The sequence below is a fragment of the Rhea pennata genome, chromosome 4 (genome assembly GCF_028389875.1).
Source record: "Rhea pennata isolate bPtePen1 chromosome 4, bPtePen1.pri, whole genome shotgun sequence".
Lineage (NCBI taxonomy): Eukaryota > Metazoa > Chordata > Aves > Rheiformes > Rheidae > Rhea > Rhea pennata.
The window spans coordinates 3,563,405-3,588,080 of NC_084666.1; the positions used below are offsets into that span (position 1 = coordinate 3,563,405).

Here is a 24,676-nt window from a genome sequence, read left to right on the forward strand (position 1 = left end):
CAACCGCATTCCTCCGCTTCAGTTATTAGCATCATCTTTCCTGCTTTCTGACCGCAACAGTAATTTCCCTTTCCAACTACAGAGATCTCATGTTTCCTCTCTCTATCTCCCCCTTTTTTTTTTTTTAATGCTGGAGAGATTAACTTTTTCCTTCTCATCTGCTCCTAATTCACCGTAAGTTACCTGCACTGACTGTAGTCCAATGATGCCTCCTTCTCCAACACTCCTCCAGGGTTTAAGTCAGATTAAAGCACAGTGCAGACACTTAAAGAACTGTAACTACTGCTGAGTAACACTGTGTTTAGCCAACGTTCGCATTCCTCCTTATGCTGCACAGCACACTATCTCTGGATTGAAGGCTGCCAACCCTAAAGCCCACTATCTTCTTCATCTCTTCTTCACTGCTTCCATGTTAAGACCACGCTAGTAGCAAAAAGTGGAGATGCTTCTTGCTAACTCTGGAAAGAAAAGAGTGGTTATGAGCACACCTCCTATTTTTTGTTTCCCATCCATGGCGAGACCTCATCTTGCAGACACTCCTGTAGTTCAAATTAGAAATTCTTCTATGGTAGTTGCAACCAGCTAGTAAGCGGTACCAGTAAGGCAGTAAAGCATCTTGCAAGTAGAGACAGGAAAGAGCCAGGCAGGAAAAAAAAGACAGCTTTATTTTAGTATAACCTATATCAGTATTTGAAGCATTTTAAAGAGCTTTTTCCCTTCTTCCAGCTCCCTACTCCAGCTCTTCAAAGAATTATTATATTTGGATTAAGCTCAGAGCAGTTGCCTCCATTTGTAAGATCAATATATATTTTCTGTTCATCTCAGAACCAGAGGATTTCTGCGTTAAAAAATTTGTCTGCCTCTCAACTACAATAGTTTACCTAATAACAGATGTAACTTCTCATAAAACGTGTTTACCATAGACCGTCACAGGTAAAATAACGCAGGACTTGCAAACGCACTGCTCTTCCTGCGAGTAAACATTCCCGTGTCTCATCCCCCAGGCCATGTATACACACACATACACACAACCCAAACAGCAATTTGCCCTCCGAGTGACTCCTAATAAAAAGGGAACAAGCCCATTACCAAAGAGCGGGTACCATAGTAGTTCCTAACCGCAAGTGTATCATATAGACACAAAATCTAAGAATAGCAGATCAGTCTAACCACTGACTGGAACTGCAAGAGGTCCAAGGGAGACCTTGAGACCTGCTTGCCAAATTCCTGTACCACATGGGAGTGTTTTTTTTTTAATATCTCTGCACAAGGCATAGAAGATTTAGGCAGCAAGATTAAGGAACAAGCAGATATCGGGGACAGTGTCTTATACAGGAGTAAAATACTAGCGATGGGGGCAGAGAGTATCCAGCTCTTGGAAAGACCCAATAGGTCGGTGTATTTGTCTTGACTTTCAGTAGTGAACTTCTTTAAGAAGGTGAACTACTGGGAAAAAAAAAGAAAAAAAAAATCACAAGAATTGTGTGCGAGAAAACATGCCTTCAGACCACCTGAGAGGAGGCAGTGATTTACCTTGCACCACGGGGTAAAGACGAGGGGCAGGAAACTCAGCGGGTGCCCGTGAGTGCCTCCTGCCGGAGACCTTGCGTCCGCTCTGGGGATGGTCTCTCGCTTGTTGTTTGTATTCCAGAGAGCAGCGATCTTCTCTGCCGAAAGAGGAAGAGTTGGGGGCAGCGAAGCCACTGCCAGCGTTACGGGGGCTCTGCAAGGAGCAGAAACGGGCACAACGGAGTTAAAACAAAGGAAATTCGGCAGCACTCCATCCTTCGGGGGCATACGCCGGCCGCCAGCTATGACTAAGGAGGCAAAACGTCTTCCTCTTTGTGTTTTCACTTCCTCAACTTGTCATCTCCTCTTATTGTTTCGACTAAGATTAGATAAACTCTCTAGTGGCAAAGAATTTGCCTTTGCCTCCGTTACCCAGCGCTGGGCGAGCAGCGCAAGGCAGGCTTCACTACAGCTCAGTATCGCCTCTTCAGAAATAAAGATCCGCTCCAAGCTGCAGAAATGATCATTTAAATCACCCAGAGCTGCACTGGAAGGATTCGTTCTTTCGAAGCAGATGCGAATCAACTCAAGTCTCTCACGGGACAAAATACAACCAAAGCAGAAATATGTTTGAAATCACTGACATGAGGGGGGAAAAAAAAAAAGAAAGGGATTCCTGTATGTCAGTAAGTGTGTTTTAGCTGTAACGAGTCTCTCTGATCCCAGTGTAGACGCAATGCTGAAGAAGCCCTCAAAATTTAGCAAGAAAACACCAAGAACCGGCGCGCTGGATGCCGACTACAGCTGCAACGCCCCTGGAAACTAAAGTTGCACTTCGCAACTTCAAGGTCTGGCGAAGCATTTGTGAAGCTGCCCATCAATTCGATACCGCTTCCCACCTCACCCAGGTGACGGCTGTAGCAGCTGCTGACAGTTTTACGGGACATTACGAAAAGCAGAGGGCTCTGGACTACGTAGGAGCATTTCATTTTCACGCACTGAGCAGTTACACTGCAATAACCCACAGACTCTGGGCAGCGTAAGCAGCAGGTTTTCCTAAACATCTGCAAGAGGAAACCTGCTTTCAGAACAAGCTACTGAGAAAGAAAAAGAGTACTGGGGGAGGCAGCTGGCAGCAGCGAGACGGAGGGAGGATGGGTGTGTTTGCACCGCGCAGCTCACGGCACCGGCAGTGGGTCCCAGCAGGCTTCCTGGCGTGGTTTCGGCGAACAGTCGTCCTATTGAAGCACGTGGCCCTCAGAGAACTTGAAAAGCAGAACCCTGGCTGCGTGTTTAGGACCAGAACTTTGTGAAACGGTTGATACAAAACTCAACACCCAACTATTTTCAGTCTGCAGGGAAGGTCTAAGTCAGATCAGGCTGCAAGGTCAGTTTACATTGGTGTCATCAAGTTTGATTTAGGATCCTGCAGGTTTATAAGGAGGAGGATTTTTAGAAGCACCTAAGTGGCTTAGGAACACGAGTGCCAGTAAGTTGGGATTTCTGTTCAAGGCCGCCTCCACGTTTCTGCAGAGCTCTCCAGGAGCCAACTCACACATCATCAAAGGCCACAAGTCAACAGCAATCGTTCAGGGTTTGACAAAGACTTCAGCTGTCAGCAGCTTTAGCTTAAACTACAGAAGAAAATCTTCTAAGTAGGGGTGGTGGTGGGGAACCACTACCTAATTTGGTCACCATCTGATGCCAAACAAGCCAGGATGAACACCTTCCCAGAAAAACGAAGCTGCTCCCAGCCACGGCACAAACAGCACAGAACGGGGCTCGGGCCAGGAGCGACCTGACCGTCCTGTCAAGGACATCCTGAACCACGCGTTTCTGGCTCAGAAAGAAGGCTCTACTGCAATACCGAACAGGAAAACAACAAGTTAAAATTTGAGTTACGAAGGTAACGCATACCAGGAAAACAACCCAACCGCAATTAGCAACTCCCGCCTCTCAGGAAAGATCTTGCAGTTATTGTGGGTAGCAGGGCAAACACCGGCTCAGCCGTCAGCGGGGCTGAAGGCAGCGGGAAGAAAACCGCACGCGTTAAGCTGCTGTGTAAACCCCCCCGCCCCGGGCAAAGCGTTCGGGTTCCCACCTCCCAGCAGAAGTTGGCAACGCGACGAGGCAAGGTCCAGGAAAGGACGCGGATCATCTAAAGGCTGGGAATAGCTTCCGCTGGGCTTCAGTCTCGTGAAACACGATAGCGGGTCTTAGCACTCGCCCTCTCAACAGAAGGTTATACGAGGCAATTAACTCGGCAGCGAGCTAGCAGAGATGCGACCATCACTTCCATCCCCGAGCGAGCGGCCTTCTGCCCTTTGAGGAGCTCAGCGTAAGCCTACATTTATTTCTGAGCAAACACGTTAACGCAACCATAAATTCTGCAAAACATAAGGCTGTTCCTCTAAAGTACTTTGCCTAACGTGTTCACCTAAGCCACTTCTACTGTCTAGAAAAAGATGATAAAGGTTTCTAAGCAAATTATTTAATGCTATCGGGTTTGGTCAAACTTAAAGAGTATGATTTTTATCTTTTTTTCCACCACTTTATCTACCAGGCTTTCCCCTTCTCCCCAGCGCCCAGCTTTTGCTGACCGCTGCGCCCAGGCTCACGAATCCTTCGAACCGGTGCCCTGGTACCGCGGCGCACAGGGAGAATGCTTACGCGCGTTCGTTTTGCACGAAATAATAACTCATGCAAATCCCTGCTCCAAGCAAATTCCACAGTAGCACATCTTATCGTAAGCCAAACAAAAAGTACAAATACCTGCAAGATCTATAAACCTGTATTAAAAGGATTTGCTCTTGTTACAGCTTGAATTTCTCTTTCTCCCTCCAACAGCTCAGTAAACTATCCACTAACTCTTTTTCATTACTAAACACTAACCAAACACACCAGTCCCATTGCTGCTAATAAGAAATGTTCATCTCAGCTGCAATATTTTAGTGTTGTGGACAAGATAAAGCCCATGTCCACCAGTGACGCTTTCTTACATATTCACAGATCGAATAAATACAAGAACAAAATGCTGTCAGTGGTACTGGTCCCACCTGTGCTCCATGGGACAGCATCAAAGTTGCTGTGTTTTGGGTATCTTTTGCAGAGCTTTGTTATATTGGTGGGAACCCAGAGCCTGATCGACCACTTTTGCAAGCTGGTAACAGCCTCTTCCTGGACTGCAGTATAAATTGCATCAGGCATTTAAGAATTAATCAAGCTAAGGCCATCCAGGACAGCCAGGCACACAGAGCATCATGTACAAGATGGGCAGACTTCAAAGTGAGAGCCTGGCAGGCAGAGATGCAAAGCTTTTTTTTCCGTTTGAGTGTTTGGTTTTTCGCCAAATGGAGAACAATGCAATTACAAGGCAAATATTAGTAAAAAACTAACAAACAAACAAAAAAAACCCTCCAAAACAAACAAACAAAAAAACCAGAAAACCCCTCAGGCTGTATACAAGCAGAAATAGTTAACACCAAGACCATGCAGATTACGGACCAGTCAGTAAAGGGAAGCGATGGAAGGGGTAGAACATGAGGGGTTACACGGTACTCAGCAGCAGGCGAGTTTCCACAATCTTTTCCTAACATCTACAGCATGACATGATATATCATGCTGCCAACACCTATCACTTCCCTCCGAGTACAGCCACATAAGTTGCCCAAGGCAAAATGAATGAAAAAAAAAAAAGTTCTGCCTTGTAAGATTTGAGCCCTGCAATCCTTGCGGAGAGGAAGCCTCTCTGCAGGACAAACACCACCAGAAGACAGAGCAAAGAGGAAGATGAACGTGTACTCGTACAACCTTCAGCAGTGATAATTTCACTGCCACGATGCTTAATTCTGAGCAGAACGGTTATGCTAGAAATAACCAAACCGTGGCATGACAAGAATCTAGACATTATACAGTAAATATCACAAAAACTACTTATAAACACATTTAACCTTGCACACATTATTTTATTTTCCAAATTTGGCCAATACTTTGGTGTTTTTAAGATTAGGGATTTTCCTGCCTTTAATTAAAGAATGAAGTACTCTCTCTTACCACATTTTGGAGATAGACCAGCTTTCCACAGAAGCTCAAGATGATGAAAATAAACTAATAAAATATATTTTTAGTTTTTTGTTTTTTTTAAAAAAGATGACAAGTCAGAACCTGAATTCCACCGCAACCACTAAGTTTCTGCAGAACAAAATAATCCCTGTGCTGAGTTCTTTCAAATAAGAGTCATGCCACCTCCAGTTCTAGCCCAACAGAGAGCTCATTATCCTTCGGGGAAGGAAGTAGGATTTTTTTCCACTTAGTTATGTTCCCAGGTAATTCTTAAATAAGCCATCCCTTCCCCCTGCGTTTAAAGGGACACTTTGCTCCAACATCGAGCTCCTGCCTCGGCAGAGCGCTGCGCCGTGTTGCCGGCGCGGGGTACCGAAGCCTTGAACAGCCCAGTGCCGGGCTGTCGCTCTTCTATTTCAAGAAGAGGGCAAACTCCGAGATGCCAAAATTAACAACACTTCTTCCTACCTTAATTACCACAAGCAAATCATCCACCCGCATGTCATTAGGATCCCATAAGGGTTCTTCTAGCAGGGCCTCCTGCAAATAAACCAAAAAACAAACCTTTTAAATCAAACAGTTACAATTCAGCAACACCTTTGGGAAACTGAATGTTTTCACAGGCAATCCATTCCACTTCATTCCACCTATATGCAAAACGCAACTTTCTGTTATGGATCAAGCTAGGAACAGACTTGCTCCGAGGCAGGCAGAATACATGGAATTATTTTAAATACGGGAGGCACAATTTTGGCTGTTTCCAGCGACAAAAGAGCTTTTAGGCACAGCCAGCAGAAGGGGATTTATGGGTCAGATACAGCCATTACAAGCAAGGAGAGGAGAGTGTGACATTCAGCATGGCTCAATACGTATGCTGGTATTTGGGGTGACACAAAAAGGTAATGGTTAAGAAGGTCCACGAGTAAGGAGATAATTTTTAGTTCAGGGGTGTCTTAAAAATTCCCTTTGAAGAAGGAAAGATTCAGGCTAAGCTGCTGGGGACAACTTCACAGTTGCAACGAGCAGCATCAGGCGGGGAGGGAGGCTCCGGGGAAGCTGGAGCTGCTTCCCTGACCCTCCCGCGCTTGCTCCGTGGTGGCACTGAAGCCCTCAGGTCACGGGACGAGGCCGGCACAAAGCCGCCGCTTGTGAATCGGCACAATAGCAGCATTCAGGGAGCGGGGAGGGCGCCGGCAACGTCGGCCGGCGCTCTGCGGGCCGCCCGGTCCTGCTTCGCCTTACGAGGTGCTCTGAACTCGAACGTTTTCATCCAGGAACGTATTTATCCCCCCTTGAGCTTCAAGTGAAGAAAGATGCTCCATAACTACGTTAAGAAATACAGTCCAATAAAAGAAATACAATCCAATAAAACCAGAGAGAGATGGCTGTTTTATTTCCCTTGCGTCTTCTCCACTCTCCTTGAGATGGCAAGGTCAAATTTAAAGATCGAGCGCATGAACTCAATACCAAGCCCTAACTGCATTTTCCTGACGTGCATCTCAAGGCTGCATTACGAATCCACGCTCTATTTTTCCAAGTTCCTAGCTGCTCTAATATTCAAGAATTTCAGCTTAAAAATAGTTATAATATAAACTCTGTTGACCTGCAGGATAGTTGCTGAAGCGGGCGCAGCCAGGGCACGGACTTGTCCAAGGTACTGCTGCATCCCGCACGCGGCCAGGGACGTCCGAGGCCACATGTCATGCTCTTGGCCTCCTGCGCCTTGCTCGGGCCCCATCTTTCGATCGCTCCCACCGCTGCTGGGAAGCACAACTGCTATATTTGCCTTTAGCTCTCAGGAGCGTGTATTTACCTAGAGCAAGTGGTTGAGGCATTTGAAAAAGCTGTTCCATGTATGTTGATTTTTTTCCCACTCAAACTAAAGAGGCCAGAAAGCCGAACTTGTCTGTCACCAAGCTTTCTGAGGGCCACACACCAGTGAGACAGCCAGCAGCATGTCTCCCCCAAATCCCAACCTGTTTAGATAGAGCCTTTGGCTAGAGGGTTAAACACAGTCCCGCTGGGAACTGGCTGAAGTTTGTCCCCGCGGCTCAGGTGATCTGTCAGGATGTTTCTTGATATCTTCACACACTTGGACAAACCAACCTTCTTTCCAACCAGCTCTGGGATTTTGAGCCCTCAACTCCAGCAAAGGAAAGGCAGCAGGGCAGGAGTTGGGGCCGGACTGGCTGTTTGCTCAGGAAGCCAGGACTGCTCCCAGCTGATCCCAACTACCGCACGACAGGTCAAGTTGCTTCCATGCTCTGCATCTCTCATCTCCCTCCCAAAATATCTTCTGCCCACATCAGCCCTGTCTTCTGGATTGGCAACAATCTCTTTGCAGGAGATTGCACAACGCCCTGCGCAATAACCCCTCTTTTTACTAATGCTATGTTCCGAGCTGATGCTATAAAGTAAGAGATCAGAGACTTGAGGCATCTGTAGATTCTGAATTGAACCTATTTAATTAAATGAATAATTTTTCTATCAATACCTTTTCTCCTAACCCCCTAGGCTGCCTAGCTCTGGGCAGGATGCAACCTAGCCATCCGCTTGGCTGGTGCCAAACCACCGCGGTGCTCAGACACAACGCTTGGGTGATCTCCTCGCTGCTTTGCATCTACTCAACTGTTTACTTGAGCTCTTGTTCAGTTAGACAAGTCTCAGCACTTCAATCAGATGGGCACACAAGGCTGATTTTGCTCTACAAAGAACAAAAAATTTGACTTAGGCAAGTGTGATAGAATGGGGGCTTTCAAAGCAATGAGATCTGGAGTTCAGGCCTGCTCTTAAGTCTGCCAGAATAACTGACTAATCTGAGCACACGATTAACAGTCAGCAAGCTCCATTTCACCTCTGGCTTTCAGACTTGTCCCTTGGAGACTGTGGGTAAGATGCTGTGGGACAGAGCCTCAACAGATTTCTGAGCCAATATAGAGGACCTCCCCTTTTACATTCAACAGCAGATTAAAAAAAAAAGAACACTGAATCCAGACAGACAGGAAAAGAATAAGGTTATTTTCCCAAGAAGTTCTTCTTTAGAGTAACTGGAGAATAGCTAAGGCCTCAGCTTCCTCTTCTTCTCTGGGCCAAAGTGAGCACCCCACTGGTGTCCCCCACCTGCCTAGGTTATTGCTTCTCCTCCAAACTCCATATATTTTCTTCCTTATGACCAAGTTTTTCTTGAGCTGCAATGCCTCTGAGGAAGTGCTGCTTTCGTGAGGCAGAAGCATCTCCTGCTCCAGGCTGCCTAGCCTTCAGCCTGGCCTCTTCGCTCTGTAAGATGGGGAGGAGGTTCTTCCGTCCATCAAGCGACCTGGTTAACTATATGGCTTTTAAAGCACAGTAAGGACTTGTCAGGCAGATTTTACGAGACCGAATCAGGAAGTTTCCATAAGCAGCTATACCATCCCTGTTTCCCTGGTCTATTTAGTCATTCACAAAGCTCCTAGATTCAAAATGCAGCCTCAGACAGTACTGAGAAGTGCAAGAAAAGAAAAGTTTCCAGACTTAATATTCACAACCAGCTTTGGAAAGTCTTAAAGAAACAAAAGATTCCCCTTCACCCTCCTCCCTCCAGTCAAGCTGCAGTTATTAGCATCGTCTGATAGTTAAAAGGGAAGCAGGAATAAAGTTGAATTTTCACAAAGCTTGGAGCAAGACACACACGCAGTCCATGCTCACATCTCCTTCCAGGATGAAGCAGGCATCATGCTGGAGGAAAAACTTACTTTGGAAGGTATCTAAAAAACCAAATACGAAGGCAGAAGAAAAACAAAGGAGACTGAGGGCCCTGACCCAAAAGCATACAAAAGTCAATGCAACATGTTTGAATAGTTTTAGAGCAGGGTGTGTGTTCAGATAGTTATAAAACATTATTAGTAAGAGAAAAAAAACAGACTAATTCATGAAGCGTGACTTACAGTGATGCATAAATCTTGTTCCTTCTGACAAGGAAAGCGCGGTACAGACATGTACTCAAGCTGCTCAAGTATGTAGCAGTTGAAACATCTTCTGTTAAAAATACTTCCAAGAAAATCTTATGTCCAGATCTGCACTCAGAGGTTAGCTGCGTGGCCTGTCCATTGAGGAAACGTGATTGCCGAAGAGCACGCACGTACCACAGGACTGACAGAAGGTGGCACGTCCCACGTTGAGCTCATTAAGCACGGGCCACGCACCAGCATTCCCACCGGTCTGCCTTGGCACAATCCGACTGCGCCGCACGGTGCCAGCAACGGAATCCGATTGCCAAATAATCCTCCAGAACTGCAATATCCTGAGGATACGAACGCCGCGCGGGCCTGCCACGGTGTAGTCAGCTGATGATGACAAGCCATGCCTGTCACTCACCACCCTTCGTACCCTCCGATCTGATCAGACCACCTCAGTTATTTATACGGGTTTGGATGAAGATATATTAATCAGGTAAATACGCCCACTGTTACACGCCACAATACAGGCCCATGTACGTTGGGTTCAACCACGCTCATACCTCAGCAAATAACACAGGCAGCTTATCTCCGTGTACGAGAACCACCAAACTGCAACTGTGGGGCTGGTTTCCATCAAGAAACAACAGGAAAACAGCAGGGACAGAGCTAAGCGTGTAGCAGTGAACAGCTTCTGATCACTTCTAACACAGTGACGTCCACATGGACGGTCAGGACCTGATCACAAGGTAAGGAAGAACAATATGATGATCCACCTCGAAACATCACATCGACAAGCAGTATGTACAAAGAGATAGATGGGACCAGAAGAAAGGTACTGCTCTTCAGCCCTTCTTTGCTCCCCAAGGAGAAGTTTAATGACCATGCCAAATCCAGTTCAATGCCTGGTACCCTACTTTATCCCCTAAAGTTGCTAAACCTCTGCAGACAAGTTGCGCCAGTCTCCACCACGAGCATATCGGCAGCAACTCATGGCGATAAATGCTTAGGTGGATGCACAGCGACTAGTAGGCATCCAAAAATCAAAGTTTCACTCAAGGTGCACCAGTTGGACATTTCTGTGCTACATCGTCCTGCTCATTATGGCACAATTTTGCTGCCCAGATGTCACAATTTGCATTTAAAAATGCAGAACACCAGCTAACAAGCTAAGAGGTATCTTAATCCTATTCAGGAAGCGCTTTGAGAGTTGCAGCACTAGATGGGACTTTAAATGATGACAACTGTGGGCAGGTCTGGTTTGTTAGGGTTAATATTATAAAACATACATGGAAATGCTCAAGATCTGCTCCACATGGGGTTGACAAAAGAGGCCTACAGTTACAAGATTGTTCCCTCTCTTCTTAAAATAATTAAAGTAATAGTAAGCCAGGTGTTAGCTGGCTAGACAGAACCAAATCTCTCCGCCTGGGTAATCCAGCTGAAAGCCAAGGGTATCAAGGCAAATTAAAGCTGCCTTTAATGCAGATAAATCTCCGTACATGAATCCTTATTCTCCATTGCGTCCCACCACCAGCTAGTGCAGCTACTACCAGAACGTCAGGGGCAAAATGGCATGAATGTTACTCCCATAATAACATAAAAAACACATATTTTGGAGCACGACTTCCTGAGACACGAGCATTTGGTGTTATATACAGCTTCATGCTTCAACAGTTGTATTAAAGCGGTACACGGATCTAAGCTTGATTTAATCATATGTATCCACACACATAAATGAGGACAATTTGTGCATAAATTAGACAGTATCATTATGTTAATTGGGATAGTATGACTGCACCAAGTGTTTGCAATCTGCTGCGATCCTCTGGGACAGCACTGTGAGGGAGCTGCTACAGTGGAAAACGATGACTTTGAGCTGGCAAGCCACCGCCGCCCAGGCAGGTAAGTGCCACCAGCGAACCATCACCCCTGTCTCCAGAGCAAACCCTAAACAGCAGAGGAGAAGGGGTGAGAAGACCTTCCAGAATTACTGCTGTACCATCCTGACTTTGTCAGAAATTCATTTCCCTCCTCGTTCTCTCCTTTAAACCCTGCTTTCTAAGCTTCTCACCCTAATCCTCCATGCCCAGGAACAAGCTGATTTGGAGACTGTGGCAGGGGTGGGCTGCTAGAAAAATCAACTACTGCAGTGCAAACACACTTGCAAAAAGAAAAGAAAAAAAAGCACAAGACTCAAATCCCCAGCAATTTGCTTTATCAATTCCTAACATGAGGAAATGAAATCATCCTTATTAAAAAAAAAAAAAAAAGGAAAAAAGTCAGTAGAGCTACTCAACTTTCCTCCTTCCAATTCCTACTTGAATTACAACAATGATGGGGATGCTGATCAAGATGTCGTGTTGCTGAGTATCCCTGACAGTCCTTGCCCTGAAAGAAGAAAACCCTTAAATCTTATTAGCTGAACGAACAAGGATATCGGAGGAATGAATAAAATGTCAAGTGGCAGCTTCTCCTCCTTGAGCTTCATTCACAGCAGTGCCCATAAAACTTTATCTATATGCTGCTAGATGTATCTTCCTGCTAACCTTGTCTTTGCTCAGTTATGCCCTTCTTCATCATCCCTTATGGAAATATGGCTCTGTAGATACCCCAAGGAGCAGGCTCCTGAGCACGGGAGAGCCTCGAACAGCTGCCAGGCCACTGTTAAGTGTGCCAGTTGGGATGACGGCTTCCTTAGCACTTGCAGGGACCCCAACAGTGAGCTGCAACGGGCTGAACATGGACCCGCCTGTGAGTGCTATCTCAGTCCTTCTCCGAACCCTCACCGGTATTCAATTTGGCTACCAACACCAGGCACAAATTCAGCTGCCAAATGAGATCATCACGACGAAAAAATCCTACCTGTAGGACTTCAACGTTCTTACTTCAAGGAGAATTCAAGCTCAATCTACTCTCCAGGATCTAGCCAGGGTAATTTTCTACAATAGAGGCTCTGGCATTTAGCCTAGGTAAAAAAACATGCTGCACAAGAGTATCGAGAACTGACTCAGACCTAAAAGTGTTTAAAAAATGCGGAGTGCACATAGTAATAGTTCCTGCACCACAGGTGACACCAAATGCAATACACTCAATACACAATGTGCAATACACGTGGTAAAAGTGACAAATTTTTAGAGACTAACAGTGCTTAAATGCCGGAAGAGCTAAGGAATAGAAGCCCAAGTGAAAGGTTTGCAATGCTCTCTACCTAAACATTGGTTTACTTCCTAGAATCACAGAATCAGTAAGGTTGGAAGGGACCTCTGGAGATCATCTAGTCCAACTTCCCTGCTCAGCATGGTCACCTACAGCATGGTAGACAGGGCTGCATCCAGGTGGGCCTTGAAGATCTCCAGAGAAGGAGACTCCACAACCTCTCTGAGCAACCTGCTCCAGTGCTCCGTCACTCTCACAGGGAAGAAATTCCCCCTCACAGTCAGGCGGAACTGCCTGTGCTTCAATTTCTGCCCACTGCCTCTTGTCCTGTCACACGGGACAACTGAAAAGAGTTTGTCCTCGTCCCCTTGACACCCTCCCTTCAGGTACTTATAGACATTGATCAGATCCCCCCCTCAGTCTTCTCTTCCCCAGGCTGAAGAGGCCCAGCTCTCACAGCCGTTCCTCATGGGGCAGGTGCTCCAGCCCTCTGATCATCTTTGTAGCCCTACACTGGACTCTCTCCAGTAGCTCCAGGTCGCTCTTGTAGTGGGGAGCCCAGAACTGGACACACGACTTGAGATGAGGCCTCACCAAGGCTGAGTAGAGGGGGCAGGATCACCTCCCTGGACCTGCTGGCAACACTTTTCCTAATGCACCCCAGGAGACCATTGGCCTTCTTGGCCACAAGGGCACATTGCTGGCTCACGGTCAACCTGTCATCCACCAGCACTCCCAGGTCCTTCTCTGCAGAGCTGCTCTCCAGAAGGTCAGCCCCCAGCCTGTACTTGTGCATGGGGTTATTTCTCCCTAGGTGCAGGACCCTGCACTTGCCCTTGTTGAACCTCAGGAGCTTCCTCTCCACCCAGCTCTCTAGCATGTCCAGGTCTCTCTGAATGGCAGCAGAGCCCTCAGGTGTGTCAGCCACTCCTCCCAGCTTGGGATCATCAGCAGACTTGCTGAGGAGGCACTCTGTCCTCTCATCCAGGTCACTGATGAAGTTGAACAGGATGGGACCCAGTACTGAGCCCTGGGGAACGCCACTAGCCACAGGCCTCCAACCAGACTCTGCGCCACTGACGATGACCCTCTGAGCTCTGCCCTTCAGCCAGTTCTCAATCCACCTCATTCTTTGCAGTTTTGACGTTATAAATATCAAAAGATCCTATTTATAGCGGCACTGAGAAGCTCTGCATCTCCAGTGCAGATGCAGGCCATACCCCAGAGACCTTGCAGGCTGGAAATATTGAGTCCTACAAAGGTGCCGATAGGATGGATGATCAAAGCTGCAAATGCTGTTTACAGCAAACCAAACCACCTCAAGGCATAAGAAGCAGAAAAAAAAAAAGAAATATTGCAATTAAGCAAAAATTAGGGCTGTCTTGAAGAGTGAAAATACTAGAAGAGCGGTGGTCTCAGCACCCTAAAATTGGGGACAGTAAAAAGGGGGACAGGAGTTTGTTGGCCTGGTAGCAGAATCAAAGGAATTAACAGGGTTTTAGCCAAACCCCCACAAGACAGCGAGGCAGAGCGACGAGTCCTATCGACGAGAAACCAGCCCGTGTCCTGCTGCTGCTCTGCAGCTCCCTGACTTAATGCACACCCTTAGGCACAAGCTACTGGGTGTCAGGGGGTTTCTTCTTCTTCTTTAAACAGAAACCTCTAAGCAGTTTAGCAGGGAAAGTCAACTCATCTCTCCATCTTTAAAAAGTAATACTGACATTGGAAATGGTCTAATGTTGGCATCTTAGTCCCCAGCAGTTCCCAAGTCCTCCTGGAGTACAGAATACCTCGGCACTGCAGCACCTTCATGCACCCTGAGAGCCGGTTTTTTCCACCCTTTGGTGACAATCGGTTTAAATCTGTCACCAATACATTAGTTTTGGATTCTGATAATTCAAAATATAAAAAAGCATTGCCAAAAGATACTCTAGAAGAAATCAAGTGAAAAAAAGGGACATACAAACTCAGCTGAGTATACCATCACTCAGAACAGGCTTTGCTGCTAAGGAGAACTGAGTAGAGCAAGATTTAAAAAAAAAAACAAGTCAAATACAGCTATTCTTTCCTCACTGCCTTGTTTTCCTGCAGAGTATAGAGCTAATTTGTTTTTGTTTCCATTGTAACAGCTTCTTCCACCAGTTTTCAAGCGAGCACAAAACGGCGATGTGGCCTGGGATGCAGCACAAGGCGCCGAGCCGACCTGCTCCGGCGGTTCCCGCTCCAGCCTGGCAAACACAATTCCCCAGGGGAAAACGGGGCAACGTCCAATTACTACCTCCTCTCCCGGTTTAAAATAAATAAATAAAATAAAAATCCGGCCCTCTACCTATTCGTCGTCCCCGCAGGAGCACCACCGCGCAGCCGACAGCTGCAAACGCCAAGACTTCTCGCGGTTCTGCTTCTGGACGTTTCTCCTTCCACCTGAGCAAAAAGCAGTGCAAAGCTCAGCGAGGCACGGAGAGCAAAGAGAGCATCTCGCTGCTTCCTCCACCACTGCGCACAGCGGCCGGCTTTGGAAGGTAAATCCTCCCGGCGTTTCTAACCAAAGCCGCTAACACGCAGTCACCTAAACCGCGCTGCCGGCGTTTCCGTGTATCTCCATGAACGTTTTTAACCTCCTCTCCGCTCATCCTTTCTCTCAGGGAATATTCACGGCTTCTCTGCACTGAAGTGCCCAAAGATTTTTTCTCCCCAGCCGCTTATAAAACGCCAACCCCTCCTCAAAAAAAAAAAAAAAAGGATTTTTTTCCCCCATATCCACCTTGACTGTGGACAGATTCCACCCTGAATTAAAACAATGCGGACACCAACCCTGACTAACCATATTAACCCAGCTTAGGGTGCCCATTCAGGCTCCAGTGAAAGGGTTTTGTTTGAACGGTTTAGCTCACCAGGACACACCTGATAAGAGCCTGCAGCAAAGGCACACCCAGAGATAAAACAGCAGGGTTGGAGCCTTCCAAACTCAGTCCTGTACTCCGAATGAGGGCGAAACAAACACAGAAAAAAAGAAAGAACCCATTCTGTTCGCAGCAAGAGCATTTCCCTTGCCAAATATTTCTACTTTCCTCCCCTTGGCTTGCCATTTGCGCACGTAGGAATCTCGCCCTTGTGTTTTCTTTGCCCCGTTTCGTTGTCTTCCGGACGTGCCCCCACGGATCGAGCAGGCTGAGGCCGGGATGCCTGGGAGCGGATGTACCGATCCTCTCCAAGAAGTGGACTTGCAAAAATTCACTCTTTTCTCAGGAGTATTGGAAAGAGCAGGAAGACACCCAGGAAAGCGTTTAAGGAAAAGAAGCATCTTTACAAGACCGATGTGACACAGTTGAGAGAGAGGAAAAGAGAAACCCCCACAGCTCTGCAAAGACGGTCACGGACCACGGCTGTCCCAAGCCACGTCCCAGGAAGCCAGTAGATGCTTCCTGGGAAATAATGCAAGCGCCTGCGAGAGGCACCTGATGAGCTGATAAGCAAACAGTGGTATATCTACCACCATGGGCATTAGCAGGTGTGCCAACAAGCTCTGACCCCACCAGGATTCACTTTAGGATGGCACAGCAGCACTGGCAAGGGTGATGCCATGGACATCTAATGCTCCTCTTCCTTCTTAAGACTCCCTTAATGAATATGAACATGTATTAAAATAAAAAATTCACGTGACTCGCTCTTTCTTCCTCCACTTTCCAGGTTTGACAGAAACAGTTTTGAAGTGGCAGTGAGACACTAGCGATTTTCAGCAGGGCAGTTTCGGGCGAGAGCGGCCATCGGGAGCTACCTCAGCAGGCACCTGGCGCCTGGGGCTTCATGCTGGCTCCATTTCCAGGACAGCACGCTCACCTACTGGTTGCTTCTTGAACGGGAGTCCGACTCGGTAAAAGGCGGCTTGCAGCTGCATCCCGTCGTTCTTGCTTTCGGAGGTGAGCGAACGCACCGAACCAATTCATCCCTCTAGGCCCCAGATCTCCCAGAGGTTTGGGAGAAACATCCCACACCCCAAAGGGGCTGCTCACATCCCAGTTGGCTCCTCTCAAAGGCCACCCCAACGACCGCCAAACGAGCAGGGGTCTGAGCCACGACGACACGACCGGGCGTTCATCGGGCAGATTCACGCGAGAGCGGCGGCTCGGGCTCTCTCGAAGCCTCCGGTTCCCTGCGCCGTCTCCTCCGCGCGCAGCCCGCGAATCTGCGGCAGGGAAGTCGAGCAGCCTCTCAGGAAGCAGCACCGAGAAACAGGCTCCGGCCAGATTTCTAAAAATGGTTATAGCTCCGGCCAGCAGTAGGATGTTCTTCATTCCTTCGCCCAGATGGATTTTTGAGCTGAAGATATAAACACAACATTGTTGCAGGCTGGATATCGTGCTTGTTTTTTCTTTCCTCCCTCTGGAGGAAAGTGTATGGACAGTGCATGGACATTGCTCAAAAAGCGTCGCCCCTTTAGGGCCATCGCTAATGCTTTTAGTCCGTAAGGACCCTTCTGGCTGGGCGCTGCTGGCACGCACGCTGCACCGCTCCAGCGTGCTAACGGAAGGGTTTTGCCTCCGGGCTCGAGTATCAGGCTCCCGCTGTAGATTTAGTGTCAACAGAACCGAAGCTGGCGAGTAAACCCACTCGCTTTTTTACAGAGCGAGGAAACATCCACATTTGTTTTCGCTTGCAGTTATTATAAACAGCTCGGAACACGTTGAGCCACGATCTGCTTTTGCGGGTGGCTGCCACGCCGGCTCACCTGCAGAGCAGTCGCGCGGCGATGAAGCCTCCCAGCAGCACTCCTCAAAGGGCAAGGAATCAGTCTTTTTAACAGTCATACTGCAAAATATGGGCTTTTATTTCCTGTGGCTTGCTCAGGACCATTGCGCCAAAGCACAACAGTAGCTCTCCTACAACTTTTTCACTCGATGGACTCGGCGCTCTCTGGTGCTGCCGTGGTGGAGAAGGCTTCGGGGAGCACGGCCGGAGCAGTTTTAACCACCCTGAGCCCAGCAGCTTGGTTGCTAGTCACACACTGCATGCAACCGCCTCTCCCTTTCTCTGTCTCTATAGACAACGACACTCGTGAGAGGTGTTTGCATATTATTTTAAATTTATCTTTTACATTAGCAAGTATTTTTATTATTATCTTCATGATTAAGCCCCACACAGACACTTCATTATAAAGCACTCTTGCTAATGCACTGCCTGCCAATTTCTTTCTATAAAGAGGACGGAGCTAACATATGCTGTAACTTTTTAGCCAACCACAGCTTTTCCAACGTGGTTTTAAGGGGCTGACACGAGAACTGGCCACAGTTTTCACAAATCACATCAGGGACACTGTGCAACGAGAGGATGCACACTTCCACAACGTTATGCCCAGCCGAGCCACGCACGGTTTGCAGTAGCTCTCTGCAGCAGCAGAGCTCGGGAGGCAACGCTGCGGGGCTTGCTTGCGAGCATCTAACCTGCTTCCAAGAAGTTTGTGTCCGGTGCGGGCCCTCTTTGCCTCTCCGAAGCGCTCTGCTGAGAGTTGAATGTGAATTCCCACGCACACTTCATAAACCGTGAAGTACCTGCGTGCTGGACTGCCCGAGGTCACAGCAGATGGGTGGAGAGGTCTGAGGTCCACCAGCTCCTGCCCTGGACACGCACTCAGGTGCAGAGCAGGTGGGAGGCGCGAGGGGATTAAAGAGCTCTTTGGCAAAGAAGAGGTTTCTCTGAAACAGGGCTAAACGCTCCTTCCGCCCCCGGGATCATGCTCTCTGCTGCGTTTATTATGCAGTGGTGACAGGGAGGAACCGAAACCGGCTCCTGCAGGTCATATGATGGTCCATCACTCAATGCGTCAAGCCTGCCTGAGGAGGTCTTACAGGCTTTGCGGTAGGACACATCTAGGGAAAAATAAAAATAAAAAAGATAATAAAAAGACCCAGCAGCTTGCCTCCGATCACGTGTCAAGTCACAGTCTCACGCTGCTCAAGTCTCCATCAAATTCAGCAGTACCTGTTACACCAGCTCCTCAAACTCAAAGCTCCGCTGCCGACCTGCGGCATTACCAAAAACGAGTTGTTTCACCTTGCTCTTTGTCCTGTTTTTCCACAGCAACCTAAATCTCGTCTCGCCAAGCGGTAGAAGTTTTGCTGCAGAAACTCTCTCACCGCTGGTGCAACAGCAACCGACCAGCCAGCGCGCACGGCCCCCGACTCCGCGCGCCCTGCGGCCGACAGCCAAGCTCCCGGCGTTCTCCGGGTGCAGGCTGGGACGCCGCGGCAACTCGCGCTGGGGCCAAACTCGCGCTTTTCCTCCCCTCCCCACAATCTCACACCAAAAATAAGAAAAAAGCGTAAAAATCTGTATGCAAAGCCTGCATCTCCTCTGCCGGCCACCTGCTGCGACCGTCCCCAGGTGAAAAAAGAAAATCACAAATCTCAAACTCCCTTTTAATAGACAAATGAGGTAAAAGATTTCAGTGACTTTTTCCCGGAGCTGATTCGGAAAAATCTGCGTGCGCACGCTTTATTCTAACTGAACTTGGTTAGGGAACTCAACGCTTAAGTGCTGGCAAAATCGGAGAGCAAAAGAACAGGAGGAGGCTGCCACGGTGTTACGAGTTATCGTATGCCCAACCTCAACGCTGCTCAGGAGCTCCTGGGCTGAACACGGGCAGCAGCCGCGTGCTCTGCCGAGGAGCTCGCTGTCCCGGCCGGATGGGCCGGCGCGGGCCAGGTTATTCCCGGTTATCCCGAATATCCCATCACGACCTGCGAGAGCGGCGGGAAGGCGATGCACAAACGCGCCCGAAGCTCGCTGCGCCCCGCGAACCCGTATCGTTGGAAGAGAAGAGCCAACGTTGGTGGGACACGCGGGCACGCTGTGCCCCTTCCCTCCCGCGCGCTCCGAAGGACGCAAACCCCAGCGAAAAGCCTGGCGGAGCACGTTCAGATCGCAGAGAAAGCCAAGCTCGCCTGACCGCACAGCGGGGCCGGGAGTCTCCCGAACGCAGCTTGGGTTCCCCCGCCTTCATCCCCAGCTCCTCTGCCCCCCTTTCAGGCACCCCACAAACACTCATTGCGTTTTCTACCCATGTTTTTAAAAAGCACACTGCGATGAAAGTTCTCCAGAGCTACTAACCCACATTTTTGGTAGTGGTAACTTCATCGGAGAGAGCTTGGTTTTTGCTTTGTTTTAATTGAATTGAATTCTAGTTTAGTTGTTTCTAAATAAAGAAGGGTGAAGGAGAAACGAAGACAAAAAGCTTTGCCCCTCTTTTAACTGACGGCTCTAATGGAAGTGGAAAGGAGGAGAAAGCTTCGGGGCAGCTGCCCAGGATCTCCAAGGACGCAGGCTCTTCCCCGCCGCAGGGCGGGAGGACACGAGACAGCGGGCCTAAGACGGAAAAAAAATAAACAAAACGGGTCGCTCTGCCCATCGCTACGGCGACACACGAACATCCGGGCGACGGCGTTACCGTGTTTTGGTTTTCCGCGGCGGGCGACGTCACCAAGCACGGCCGGAGGGCTCCCAGCCCGCCCCCGCGCCCGCCCGCCGGCCCCCGGGCTGCTCCGCCCGACCCTACGCGCTGGAGTTTTCTCAGCGGCTCAGTTATCTCGGGGGTTTCTCGCTGCTGCTGTTCTCTGCCGGCCGGCTCTTTACGTAACGCCTTCAAACCCTCCCGCAAAGCAGGCGAGCGGCGTTTCCTTCCCCTTCCCGCGCCGACGAGGAAGCGGCAGCCCGAGCGAAACAGCCAGGATCGCCCGGGAAGGGGCGGCGCGCGGCTGGCCACGGCACGGGCGCCGTTCCCGGGCTGCGGCCCCTCTCCGCGGGGTTTCTCCTCGCCCCGGAGCGGAGTTTCCCCCCTGCCCCGGTTCTGGCATCGTCCCCCTTTTGGGCGTGCAGCGCCGGCGCGAGCGCTCGGCGTTTTCGCGCAGCCGCGCGCCTCCCAAGCGGCTCCCCGTAAGCAAACGCGCGAGCGGCGGGCCCAGATCCATCGCTTCGCCCCTCGCGGGCGACTCCAGGTCGGCTCCCCCCGCCGCAAAATCCATTTACTGCCCTTCGCAAGGGAACCCCCGGGCACTTTTCTGGTATCTTTTCTAGCATTTTATCTCCTCAATTTCAATTCGCGGCAAAAAAAAATTGTGTTTGGTGAAATCTGTTCAAAAGCCTTTTTCAAATACGTACCTAAACTCCACCACTGCCTCCACCCACACAAGTTTCTCCAACTGCCAAAAAGAAGCTATAACAACATATATTTTTAAATTCTTTCTAAGCCTCGTTGCTCGGTGCTCCTGTTTCCAGGACCTTTGGAGCCTGTGCAAATTTTTTCCCGTAACGACACCAGGCTATTGCACAAGTCTCAGCCGAGCAAAGCTTGCCTGGTTTTCTTTTTCCTCCGTCATATTTTAGGAGCAAGGGGTTGCTCGCCGCTTTTAGCCGTAGCTCCCTTATTAACTACGCTAACTCCTGGAAACCTCACGCTGGAGACGACCCGCGCGTTTCGATCCTGAAGTGCTCCGAGGCTAAACGGATCACAGGAGGCTTCAGAGCAGGAGAACATCTAAGGTGTTGGAGGTATAAAGAGCTTCAGAATCACCAGCTAGAACCAATATAACTCCATGCAAGCGCTGCTTTAAAGAAAAAAAAAAAAATCTTAGGAGAGCGTCTGCCTTTTATTCCCAGTTTTAAATAGTTGAAATTGCAGCAACATTGACTTGTAAGTACTGCTGCCTCCGAAGGAAGGTCAGCACGGGATGGAGAGGGGAAGAGGGCGTTTCAGCTCCCGCAGGCAGTTCTCAGAGCAGAGTCGGCTCAAAAGGAGCGTGCCGAGCTAGGTCGGCTACGGGATCGGCCAGAAAGGGGAATTTCATCCCTTTAAGCTCCCACCTACCACTTATTTCACCCTAGGCAATTCCTTCGGCATCGCTGGCTTGTTCCTGCTTCACAGCAGCGCGGCGGCAGACGGCCGAGTCCATCAGCACGGCCCCGGCCACGGACCTTGCACGGAAGGGAACAGTCGGAGGAATTTTATGTCCTAGGGATTCGGACGAGGGGATTTTGAGAGGACGAGACAAACGCCACAGCGGCCGTGCTGGCAGCGAGGCCACCTTCGCCGCGGGCACCGACGGCCGCCTGAATTCACGCGCCTTTCGGCGCCTTCCACGCTGCAGAACGCGGCCCAGACAAACCAGTTTGCCGAACCATCGCCGAATTGGAACGCCCCGCGAGGACGCGCTCACAGGGCGCCCCAGCACGGGCCCGACGGCTCGCCGCAAAGCCGCCTCGGCGCTAACGGAGCCTTCGCCGACACGGAGGAGGAGGAGGAGGAGGAGGAGGGTTGGCGGAGCGGTGCGGAGGGACGATGCAGGGGAGCCGAGCAGAGACAGCGAGCTGCTGCCCGGCCTCACTTTGCTTCCTCCTCCCACTCTTACTTAAAAAACAAAAAAAAAAAAAAAGAGCAGGCCTGGTTTTGTGCTCCGAAGCAGCTCGCCCCGGGGGCGCGGGGATGAGGAGGATGCACGAGGAAGGCCGGCTTCCTCCGGCGGCAGCCAAACCTGCTCCGTCCAACCGCAGCAGTAATGTCAAATCCACGCGCGCGCCGGGTATCGGTGCCGCAGCGTTTTCCCCATCAGCAGACTCCTTGGAGGACTCCGGCTTCCTTCTGGGCGCTCGGGCTAGGGAGACGACACGGAGTTAAAGCACTGAATTTTTGATGATTCCTCAGGAAGTCTTAATGGTTCCGTATTTGCAATCCACGCGGTATTTCATCTTCCCCAAACAACTCTACGCGACACGATAAACACAGACAACGCAAGAAAACCTGCTGCTCTTTGGGGGCACTGTGGGATATTTTTCCTAATCAAAACGTTATTAACCTGATTTAACACTCGTCAAGAGAACGTCATTTTCTCCGCTAACTCCTTTCCCACTGGCAGGGAGGTTAATGTTGCCATATGTTATTCTCACACAGACGGAAAGTAACCATAGGAAAGCTATCGGAGGGGACTTGATTTTTAAATTTGAATACAATATTCATGGACAATCTCCTTTTTTCCACTCCTTCCAGGTTCAGTCGCTACGTGCTGCGTGTCTGCTACCACACAGCAGATGAGACGCCTTCTCTACCACAGTGTGAAACTGAGACATCAAATCTTCCCCAAATCACCATCTACGACCTTCGGCAGATGATAACCATGATCTTCAGAACAACGGATTTCTACAAGAACAAACTTTTTCTGCATAAACAAGTTGCAGCATCTTTGGACACTGAACGACCTTCCTCAAGAACAAAATCAAAGCCATCAGCCTGACTTTTCTACGACACCATAGCAAGGTGGTGCTGGTATTCGAGTCCAAGAGGCACGCTCACGAGAGGGCACCACGCATGGCACTTGCATGCTCCAGGCTGCTGCAGAAACCACCCAGGTAATACCCAGCTCACCGCTTTCCAAGCGATTGACAGATTACAACCCAGAAGAAAGAGCATTTGCTAATTTTGTTGGAAGTATTTTATCGTCAACACCCAAATTGGATTTATAGCCCAATTTTCTCCCCAGTTCGGAAGTGAAAATCTAATCTACAGGATTCAGTTCAGGAAACTCATGAAGAAACTATTACACATGCATGCAAATACCAATGTAGATATTTTAAGTCATATTAAATGCTAAACACGCAGTTTTTTCGCTGACTTGAGCTGCGTGCGTCTGGTGAGCATCATCGTTAGACCGAACCAGCCACCACCGTTCCTTAAGGATCCGCGCGGGCCGCCACGGGATCGAAAAGGGGCGAGCCGGCAGCTGCAGCGCTCGCTCAGCGACGACGACCTCGACGACGCTCCACCCGCTTTTGGAGGTCCCCGGACGCGGGCGTCTGCGTCTCCGCTCTCGCGGCTCTTGCGTTGGTCTCGCGCCGCCGCCCGTCGGCCGGGCAGAGCTCAGCCACGCTCTCTCCGCAAGCCTCCCGAAGATTTCACTACGACCAACACCAAGGCAAAGAGAAAGGATGAATTAAAAGTCCAAATAAAGTTTTTTTTTTAAAAAAAAGCATGTAATTGCAAATGACAAACATATCTGTGGTTTACAGAGGAGGCAATAAATTCAAGCTCCAGTCACAAAGTCGGACGAAAAAAAGATACTTAAGTCATTCAGTCCAACGCCCCGCGACGGCTTCGTCCCCACGAGACGTTCCTCAGTTTTGTGAATGACTTCAAGCCAACCGAAGAGAGTTCTCTCTTTTGGGATTAAACCAGCCCCTCGCCGCTTCCTCAGCTCGGCTTTCCGCAGTATTTGGTCCGGTGGCAGGAAAAGCAAACGGTCTTTAGCAAACAAGCTCTGGGCTTGCGAGCTAGAAAAGAATAAGCCCGATCCTCAGCAAAGCGGTGGTGTTGCTCTCTCTCGCAACTGCCCGCACCACCCCCCAAGGAAATCTTTGCTTTTTATATAAACAAGCTGACCCAAGCTGAACTTGGCACAGTTTTAACTTCAAATTGATTCAGAAAGACTCATTTCAACCCCTTAACGGAGCTCAGGACCCCAACCAGCTAACTTCCCCTCCAGTGAACGTTACAGCCCAAAAGTCTCACTAGATTCACCAGGAGGACCGTGGACCCAGTGCTGGAGATATCATTAATTCTCTCAACCTTCAAAAACTCTCACCAGCCATAACAGTTACAGAATTTTTAAAAAGCTAATTGATATATATATTTTTTTCTTTTTTTTTCAATTTTCATTGTGCTGGACCCCTCCAGGCACCAACACTCAGAAAGCACGTTCTTCCCGTTTCCCTAACTTTAGAGGACAAAACTATTTTAGGAATAGTCACAAAAGAAAAGAAAAAAAAAAGGAAGTTGAGGGTTTTTTTGTTGTTTGCTTTTTTGTGTGTGTGTTTCAAGTTTGACATTTTGCATGAAGGCTGCAGCCAGACACATCTCGACTCAAAGACACTGGGGGGGGGGGCAAAAAAGCCCCCAAGAGCCCAATAACTGCACATCTATGGACTTCACGCTATTTCCACCACGTTTTCCCCCCAAAATCCCAAATAATTTA

At 49.1% G+C, this 24,676-nt stretch overlaps 1 protein-coding gene across 3 annotated transcripts in view; it reads right to left on the reverse strand.

Annotated features, from left to right (window-relative positions):
• PTPRA (protein tyrosine phosphatase receptor type A) overlaps positions 1-24,676 on the reverse strand; it is a 112,177-nt gene that overhangs the window by 53,266 nt on the left and 34,235 nt on the right. For 2 of the 3 annotated variants that reach the window (XM_062575061.1, XM_062575063.1), the window contains one exon: positions 6,040-6,111. The exons of the other annotated variant lie outside the window; for it this stretch is intronic. In XM_062575061.1, the coding sequence (XP_062431045.1) occupies positions 6,040-6,111 (72 nt within the window). The remainder of the gene's footprint in view (positions 1-6,039; positions 6,112-24,676) is intronic. 3 annotated transcript variants of the gene reach the window in all.